Source organism: Amaranthus tricolor, chromosome 1, assembly GCF_026212465.1.
Source record: "Amaranthus tricolor cultivar Red isolate AtriRed21 chromosome 1, ASM2621246v1, whole genome shotgun sequence".
NCBI lineage: Eukaryota > Viridiplantae > Streptophyta > Magnoliopsida > Caryophyllales > Amaranthaceae > Amaranthus > Amaranthus tricolor.
This window is the reverse complement of record NC_080047.1, coordinates 15,906,667-15,917,074: the sequence shown is the minus strand read 5'-3', so window position 1 is coordinate 15,917,074 and position 10,408 is coordinate 15,906,667. Positions and strand designations below refer to the sequence as shown.

General features: G+C 30.7%; 1 protein-coding gene across 1 annotated transcript; it reads left to right on the top strand.

Annotated features, from left to right (window-relative positions):
- The first annotated feature begins 1,228 nt into the window (after positions 1-1,228).
- LOC130805859 (aquaporin PIP2-1-like) lies at positions 1,229-3,672 on the top strand. The gene is made up of 4 exons (XM_057670676.1): positions 1,229-1,703; positions 2,316-2,611; positions 3,033-3,173; positions 3,262-3,672. The coding sequence occupies exons 1-4, from the start codon at positions 1,385-1,387 to the stop codon at positions 3,373-3,375; spliced, it is 870 nt and encodes a 289-aa protein (XP_057526659.1). The 5' UTR covers positions 1,229-1,384; the 3' UTR covers positions 3,376-3,672.
- Positions 3,673-10,408: the final 6,736 nt, after the last annotated feature.

Below are 10,408 nucleotides of genomic sequence, written 5' to 3'. Positions count from 1 at the left end.
AGACTTTGCAAAAGAGAGCTTTAAACACAGCTTTATTACAGTTAATCGATACTCAATTAGAGGAAAATAAAAATAAAAATAAAAATAAAAATAGTTCCAGGAATATTCTAGAGAAACAGGAAACTAAATTCCATACAAAATAATTCTAGTGTGACGTAGAAAATTGTAACTAAAATAAGGCGAGAAAAAGAATAATGATAATGAAATGTGTCAACATTATTGCTCACGTCCTCAAAATGAAAAGATAAATAACAAATAATTAGGATAAAGGTAGTAACTAGTAATTCCAAGCTATTTCAAGTTGATCTAATTTATAGGTGTTTAAAATAGAACTTGAAACTTATATTTATCCAACTTAGTAATTAATTTGACTTGATTTGACTTTAAAATAAATTTAAAATTATGTAAAAATTAAATCAATATGAACATAATTGAAACTGACATGAAACATCTGACCTGAAATCAACCTAATCACCCAAATGAACATCTCCAATCTAAATCAAGTATAATCTTATTCGATCAATATAACACAAATCTAAAAATCAAATATGATTGTCAATATATTTATATATTTGTTGGAAATACTTCACATGTGAGATAAGATTCTACATCGATAAAATAGTGAGTTGTAGACTTTTATATATATATATATATATATATATATATATATATATATATATATATATATATATATATATATATATATATATATATATATATATATATATATATATATATATATATATATATATATATATATATATATATATATATATATATATATATATATATATTGGCGTGAGCTTATTCTCCTACTATCATATGGTTTTGAGAAACAATGAACCTCACTAAGTGTATGTGCAAATCAACGCCTATCCCCGTGGGTTTATGGACCTGAGCCTACGAGTGTCTTGTATCCACACAAATGGACCACGGTAAGATTATGTGACGAATTGTCACAGACTAATAGTATATAATATATTTGGTATTAGAAGTCAAGCTAATTTGACAAGAAGTTACCTCTCACTTAAAGTGGAATATTCATCAATAGAAATGAGAAAAACATGTACTACATCTTAGGGAGCCGTTCGAAAAAAATGGAAGAAGTGTGGGACCCGTGCAAGCTAAACCCAAATGTCATATGGACGGCTAATAATGAAGTCTGCCCACAGACCATGCACAGCCCTAAAATTGAAAAAATATTAGTCTACAACTCATTAATCACCATTATTATCCAATCAAAATAAATCACTAAAATAAAACATCATTCTATGTGCATAAATAGGCTCTCTCAATCACTCATTTACTCATCCCATTCCAATATTCTCTCTTCTTAATTAGCAATTAATTAGTAGCTAATTCCTTGTTTCTCTCTCAAGAAACAATGACTAAGGATGTGGAAGCAGTAACAGAGCAATCTGCACAGCCAGAATTCTCAGCAAAGGATTACCATGATCCACCACCAGCGCCCCTTATTGACTTAGAGGAGCTTACAAAATGGTCATTTTACAGGGCTATTATAGCTGAGTTTGTGGCTACACTCCTTTTCCTTTATATAACTATTCTTACTGTCATTGGTTACAAAAGCCAGACTGATACTACTGCTGGTGGTGATGATTGTGGTGGTGTTGGTATCCTGGGTATCGCTTGGGCCTTTGGTGGCATGATCTTTATCCTTGTTTACTGCACTGCCGGAATCTCAGGTTTTTCTTCTACCTCTAATTACTAAATTTTAACCATAAAAAAATCAACTCAACCAAAAGCTTAAGGGGCTGAGGCCACAGAATATGTTATATACTTTAATACAACCCTTCATATGAGAGTCATTCGGACTTTTTATCACGTTGGCATCTGATATAATATCAAAGCACCAACTCAACCAAAAGCTTAAGCTGATGGTTGAAATTCCAGGATAATGTAATATAAGTCTAACACGCCTCCTCACACAAGTGTCCTTTGGGCTAGACAACAGAAACCCCTTTTGTATCTTCCGCTGAATCCTCCACTTTTAATGAAATGTGGTTGAGATTTGAATCATGATATTTTAAGATACTGGTTTCTGATACCATGTCAAGGAACCATCTCAACGCATGTGCCTTTTGGGCTAGACAGCACAAACCCTCTTCATATATAGTGCTGAATATTTCATTTTTAACGAGGGGTGGTTGAGATGATGATTTAAACCCATGATTTCTTATCACGTTGGCTTTTGATATCATGTCTAGAGATCAATTCAACTAAAAATTTAAGCTGATACTTAAGACTATAGAATATATTATATACTCTAATAATTACAAAATAATATATGTGTGCAGGAGGACACATAAACCCAGCAGTGACCTTTGGACTGTTCTTGGCAAGGAAAGTCTCACTACCAAGGGCATTTTTCTACATGGTAGCTCAATGTCTTGGTGCCATTTGTGGAGTTGGGTTAGTAAAGGGCTTCCAAAAGGCTTACTATGTCAGGTATGGTGGAGGTGTTAATCAAATGTCTCCTGGTTACAACAAGGGAACTGGTCTTGGTGCTGAAATTATTGGCACTTTTGTTCTTGTTTACACTGTCTTTGCCGCTACTGACCCTAAGAGGAACGCGAGGGACTCTCATGTTCCTGTAAGTCATCATCTAATTCTTTTAGTTTAACTTTACAATTATGCAAAGAAAACTTATTTCTATAATTATTTTAAGACAAATTCTTTATTAAGACCATCTTAAAACAGCTTAATACGAGCTGGCCTAATTTTCAATTTTTTTAAAAGTTAATGAAAAACCTGTTTTTATTTAGTTAATAGCTATGTAATGGACTGCTTATATGAACCTTTCTCACAATGAAACGATTCCATACAAGACTTGTCGTTATTTCAAGACTTACAAACAAGTAATTAAAATAAATTTCAATATTAATAATCAATTAGCTATAGCCCATATATTAAAATGTATTATTTATCTATCATTTTAAATTTGTTACATAACGTAATTAAACCGTTTTAGCATATTATGTAAGTAATAAAATATGAAACATTTATATGTTTAGGTATTGGCACCACTTCCCATTGGTTTCGCAGTATTTATGGTTCATCTTGCTACCATCCCAATCACTGGTACCGGAATCAACCCTGCTAGGAGTTTCGGAGCCGCAGTGATCTACAACCACGAGAAATCATGGCATGAACACGTACGTGTTTTTATTGATTTTTATTAATTTATCATAGTGATCGACTTTAAAAACAAACTTATTAATGATAATATTGTGGAAATGGCAGTGGATTTTCTGGGTGGGACCATTTGTTGGAGCAGCAATAGCAGCATTCTACCACCAGTACATTCTTAGAGCTGCAGCAATCAAGGCTTTGGGATCTTTCAGGAGCACTGCTTAATCCAAAAATCTATGTTTTTATTTATGGGGTTAATGAAGGGACCATTAAAACTGTAGATATTAAAAATGGGCTTAATTATTAAGAGGGTGTTTTTGGTCACTTCCCAATTTGTTTTTTTTTTTTTTTCAAACTTATTGTTTGGTGTATGTTTTTTTTTTGGTGAAATATTTTGCAAAGATGCTTGTGTAGTGTTGTCAAGTGATGATTGCACATAATTAAATTACATTATCTTTGTTTTTGTTTGGTATTATTCACTTTTCATGGTTGGCATTATAAATTACTTCTATGTGTTTATTTTAATAATAATGAAGTTAATTAGCATAAAGTGGCATCCAAAAAGAGGGTTTCTTTTGGTTCTATATGTACCCTTGTTATTATATTCGAATTTTAGGGAAAATAGTCATCTAATCTACATCATATCAACTATACAATTAAGTATATGCCTAGAAATATTCACAAAGAATTTTAATGTTTACAACTAATTAGTAATTAGTTATCTTTTTATATTTACAAAGATTCGTATAAAAACTAATTAATATATCAGCAATTAATAGTTGTTTATATGAATTGTTTTGGGAAAATTCACGTGATAATTCTTAGTTTTTGGCTTTTTCTCGTGTTAGAAAAGTTTTTTTTATCCACATGGTGACTTCAGGGTTTCAAATTTTCAATGTGTTAAACAAAATGTTATGTTTTTTGTTAAATTAAATACTAGCTCGTTTCAAAAAAATTTTCAAAAAACGTACTTCATAAGAGTGATCGCGAATTAAAAAGTCAATTATGATGGGTAATAATAACGTAAAGTTAGATAAAAATTATAACATTTTTCCTACAAAGTGAAAAAGTTAGAAGCCTAGAATCACCTCACGAATCAAAAATTACGTTTGTCCACAATGTGGGAAAGCCAAAAACATAAAATCATCACATAGAATTTCTTAATTATTTTTCTCCATTCATTTGCATATTCTATTTTTGCCATATAAGTTTGCGTAAAAATAGTTGATATTTAATAATTGATAATTTGTCTTAAAACAAATTACAATATAAAACAAAATTGTAGAGAAACCCAGATGATGACAAAGTTAACAATGACAGCCTCCAATGCTCAATCATACTCAATTACTTTAATCTCCAAAAGTAATAACATTTTCTTACAACCATCAATCTACAACCAAAATTTAGGTGGCATGTCTTATTGTCCAACTTTCCTCATTGATTTTACTTTTTTTGTAATATACTTTCTTCACTATTTATTAGTTGCTATAAATAATAATATTTTTTTTTATAAAATAAAATGACGCTATTTGTAGTAACTAATAAAAATTAAAAAAAATATAAAAAATTAACAAATGGTCTGTGAAATACTATGTTTCATTGTATACTTCATTTTTAGCTATTTTAAAATCTATTATTCATATATTTAGCTAAAATTTATACAAAAATAATAACCAATTGTATAGAGTGTAAAATAAAAATATTGCAATGACTACATTTTTTCCTTAGATCCTTTTTATGATTTTTTTAAAGAATAAGCTAAAGTTCTATGTGCAGTCGTGCAAGATGATTTGTGCATTTGTAATCTATTTCTTACAAAATAATATTATTGATTATAAGAGTATTCAATCAAAGCAATTAATGAAAAATAATTAATAATATATTCAATAATTGTTAACCGAAAATGGATAAGCGTTAATTTAATTCCATATAAGTCGTTGCTTAGTTTATAACTAAAACTTTAATATTTTTAAGAAAAAACATGTGGTTCCCAAGTTTTGAGAACTAGAGAAAGTCTTTTATGAATTTGGTTCACACTATTTTAGTATAATTTAATTTTAAAAAATATTAAAATAATAAGTATTTTATTTGATAAATACAATCATTAGAAAATATTTGCTATTATTAGATTCCTGCGCATCAAAATAGTGTGATCAAATCTATAAAAACAATTTACAAAGTCCCAAGCACACTTATCTTCAATGTTGGACCCTCGAATCTTATTTTAGTTAGAAAAAGTATCACTTTTTTCAAGTAAAGTCCATAATTTAATTCTCACTGTATACTCTTATTTTCTCTTTCTACCCTATAATTAATAAAAATAAAAAAAAAATACAACACATAAAATAGTAGGTAACGGATAACGAGAGAAGCTTATGATAAAAGAGATAATAATGGTGACGTGGATCCTTAACTTTCTTAGTTGTATATTTTTAATTTTAAATTTTGTGTGGTTGCCTAATAGCCTTGCTAGTTGCTACAATGAGGTGTTATGATCATATCATTACATAAATTTTATAGAAGTATCTGGAATGTACATGTAACAGTTGTAATCACTATGGAAATTTCCGGAGTTTATGCTCTTTTTTATTTTGTGATTTTTACTTTTTGGGAATTAATTAAATTGTTTATTATAATTAGTGAGCTAATGCGATCTTATCTTGTTATTTAACTCATTTGTTTAACGTCTGTGTTAGGTGAGGCTTTAGCTGTGATGATACATTTCTTTTTTAAAAAATAACGTATGGCCGGTTTGGTTATTTTCTTGATTGAGACTTTAGACTTGTTACCAAACCACAAAAACAATCAAAGGGTTAGGACAATAGCCAAAACCAGAACGCACCCGCTCTAATAGAGCGAAAACGGAACGTTCAATGAGGTGAACCCAACGATTTAGGTGAAACGGAGCTGAAAATTATCGTGTAAATGCTATAAAGAGATTTTTAGATGAGGCCCTGAATCAATAATTGCTAGGGTATTTTAGTAGTTTTGTTATGTTGAAAACTAGACCAATGAGTATTGTGACTTAAATCTGAAGTTGAAACTAAGTACATTAACACGAAAACAACAATAATAACAATGTTAGATCCTTAATTCCAAAAGATTGGGATCGGGTGCATAACTGATATATCAATTTCATTGGTCGTTTACACGGATTCTTCTTCTCCATTTTAAGCATTTCAATTTGTAAGTCTATATCCTTCATATCCTTTTTCACTCCTATCCTCCAAATCATATCGCTTTTTCTCTCCCTCTTTTAAAGTTTTTTGAGCTCTAACTTTTTATTTTTCTTATTGGTTCGCCAATACCCTATCCTTGCACATACCTAATTGATCTTAAACAATTGTCTTGCATCTTCTCCTCCATATTGGTAGCTCATAACCCTTTCTTATAGTTTCGTTTTGAATTCTAGCCGTCAACGTATGCCTGCACATTCATCAAAGCATTCGCATTTCCTCTACTCTCATCTCCCCTTTGTGATCCTTTCTAAAAGTCAAACATTTTGATCCATACAGTAGCGTTGACCTAATGGCTGATCGATAAAAGATCTCCTTTATATTTAAGGGCACACTTCCAACACATAATCTTCCAGTAGTTGCTCTCCACCTTTCCCAGCCATACTCAATTATGTGGATCACATCTTGTTAAATGTTATCACTACTTTGAAATGTGGACTCAAGGTATTTGAAGCATCCACTTGAAGCGATTTCTTTCTCTTTTATCTTTATAATGCCTCTCATAATCAGGTTTGTACTAAAGTTACACTTCATGTACTTTTCTTGCTCTAACTTTATTTTAAAACTCGTGACTCTAACTCTTGTCCCCATCATTCTAACTTAGCATTTATCCCTCCCTAGTCTCATCTACTAAAACAATGTCATATGTAAGCAACATGCACCAAGGAACGTACCCTTATATCGATTGAGTTATCTTATCTAATATCTCTATAAAATGAAAGGGGCTTAGGGTCGAGCCTCGATGAAGGCTAATTGTGATTAAAAAATCCTCTATTGTGCCTCCACATGTTCCAAATTCATCTTTACTTGTAACACTTCAACCTCATCAGACCACTACCCATGGAGGATGTAGACTAGCCCCAAAAACCAACACAAGTCCTTTTAGTGCCTCATTCGTGCATACTCGAGAAAACTTCCCATGAGGTCACCCATCCTAAGATTGCTCCCCCACCAAGTACACTTAACTGTGGAAATCTTAAAAAATGGATTCACTTGAAAAGAAGATGTATGCTTAACATGTATTACATTGATTCTCAATAAATTCTTGCACTATAATTAATGTATATCTTAGGAATACTCTTCTTTTCATTGCCCACCAAATTAATTCTCTTGTTACTTTGTCATATGCTTTTTCCAAGTCATTAAAACCATATGCAGATCTCTTTTTCTAGCCCTATATTACCCCATCATTCTTCTTATAATGTGAATTTCTTCCATTGTATATCTTCTTGGCAGAAATCCAAATTGGTCCTCTCATATGTTGATACATCTCCCCATATATATTTCTATCACTCTTTTTCATAACTTCATAGTATGACTCATGAGTTTTATTCCTCGATAGCTATAGCAATCTTGCACATCTTCTTTGTTCTTGTAAATGGGCACTAGAGTACTTTTCTCTAGTCATTAAGCATCAAATCTTGTTGGATAGATTAGTTAGCCAATTTACTCCAATCGCCTCCATGCATCTCTATATCTCAATAGGTATACTATTATGCCCTTTCATTAGCTTCATTTTCTACAAAGCCCTGCCACCTCTGATTTTAGTATTTTTAATTCACATGAATCATCTTTTTTCATCTTAGGGAGTGATTCTTGTGTCCCTATAATGTTTTTTGTTCTCCATTAAATAGATCATCAAAATACTCCCTCCAATGATCCTTGATGATCTCGTCTTTAACTAGAATGTTCTTATCATCAAAATACTATTACTATACCTATGTTATTAGTTTTTACGTGCTTCCTCTCTCTCTCTCTCTCTCTCTCTCTCTCTATATATATATATATATATATATATATATATATATATATATATATATATATATATATATATATATATATATATATATATATATATATATATATATATATATATATATATATTCCTACTTCTTAAGAATTAGTTTGTCAAAAAGTATTTTAAAAGCATTTAATTTAGCCTCGCAAACCGATATTTTTCTTGGTTTTGATTTCCTTGTACTTGACTAAGTTTTCCTTATTTATATATTTTCCTAATGCAAGATAACGTTTTTTCCTTGATAACTACCTTAACTTCCTCATTTCACCATGTTATATCCTTCTTCCCAATGAAACCACTCCCTGATTTGAGTTTGTGCAAATTATCATCTTTGTCCAAGTATCCTCTGTATTCGAATGCATCTCCCAATCAGCTACTCCATTCAACTTTCTTTATCTTTGGTCTTGCGTATCTAGCTTGAGGAGTTTGTGCTGAGAGGCTACACACTCTCCTAAGACAACCTTACAGTTTAGGAAACTACTTTTATTTTCATTCATGTCATAAAGTAGTCAATTTGAGTTGCCTTTATTTTAGTTCTAAAAGTCACCAAGTGGTTATTTCTCTTTTTATGTGCTAACAACCAACAAATTATATGATAATGCAAAATTCAAAATGGACACTCTTTCTGTATTCCTAGTTTCATAGCTAAAACCTCCATAGATCTATTTGTAGGCACTACGATATACGCCTATATGCCCATTCAAATCACCTATAATATAATGTTTTAATTCATCAGTATGTTTTGCACCATATCATCGAGATACTTCAAAATTTTTCCTTTTTATTTATTCCTCTATTCCCACTTGCGGTGAATAGGTACTTATGATGTTTAAAATCTCTTTACCATATACAATTTTTACTCTTGTAATCTCATATAAAAACAAGTAAGACTAATACTTTATAGAAATGGGGACCCAATAGATAACCTTAACAAGAAAAAAGATGTGTTTGGTTTTAAAAATACTTTGGTAAGAAAAAGGATAAAGATTATATTAGACATAGGATTAAACTACTTTTTAAGTGAAATATACTTAATTCAGCTGAATTAAACATTTTTTAACTAAACAAAATTTGTGTCAATTGAATTAAACTTCTATTTATTATAAACTAATAATGTAAAATACAAATTACAATTGGAAATTTGTATTTTCCCTTTGTTGATGGCTAAATAAAACTTACAAAATACACTAAGAATTAACTTGATTATCTTTTTAACGACAACCGTTACCCGGAAACTTGATACTTGTTGTAGGCGTGTAATCACTTTCTTTTTGTGATATTTCCCCCACAAAGGTACTTGGGTTTTGAATTGGAAATTCACAATGAGATACGAACAACACAACACACCCTTAGTATTTAGAGTATGTCACTTAACAATAAGTGTTTGATGAATTACAAGCTTTGGAAGTTCTAACAAAAGTTAATTACTCTCTTGAAAGAACACAAGTGAAAGAGAAAGAGCGAGAATGAGAATTCAGAAATTAGGTGTATATTTATACTATTCCAAGTATAGCTAAGGGTCATGGTACATTCAATCACCCATTGATGATCAATATTAATGGCCTCCAATCAATACCATTAACAAGGTATTCATGAGTATTATTCCTCCTAATTACTCCTTTGTAACTCTAGAAATAATATGGAATAAGTAAGGGAATCCAATACAATCAACTGAAAGGAAACGTGAAGACTCAATGGTCATATCAGAACAAAAAGCTGACTCGACTTTTGCTCCATTCCCAGGAAAACTGACTCGCCTTTTCCTGCTGACAAAAGCAATTTTCCAAAACCTAAAGCCGAGTCGGCTTTAGGCCCAAATCCAAGAAAGCCGAGTTGGCTTTTCTTGCTGATTCAGTTTTTCAATTTTTATTTTGTCCTATCCTTTGAACCCCTTTTGGACTTTGTATTTAATACATATTGTCCCACTACTATTGTAGTATTTGGTAATTATATACTTAGAATTATTATACACTAAATATTCAACACTATTTAGCACTATTAGTATTATCTTAGTATTAATATTTAGTATACATTAGTATTTATTGATAAATATGCAAGTGTTGGTATGTATTAGTATTAGTATCAAACCTAATTATGAAGACTACGATAACTATACTCTAGATAGGGTTCAAATGACTACTTATGTTAAACTTCTAATCAATTCAAAAGTATTAAATGGATATTCCTTATAGATAGGACCAACAAAACAAACTTACACAACATA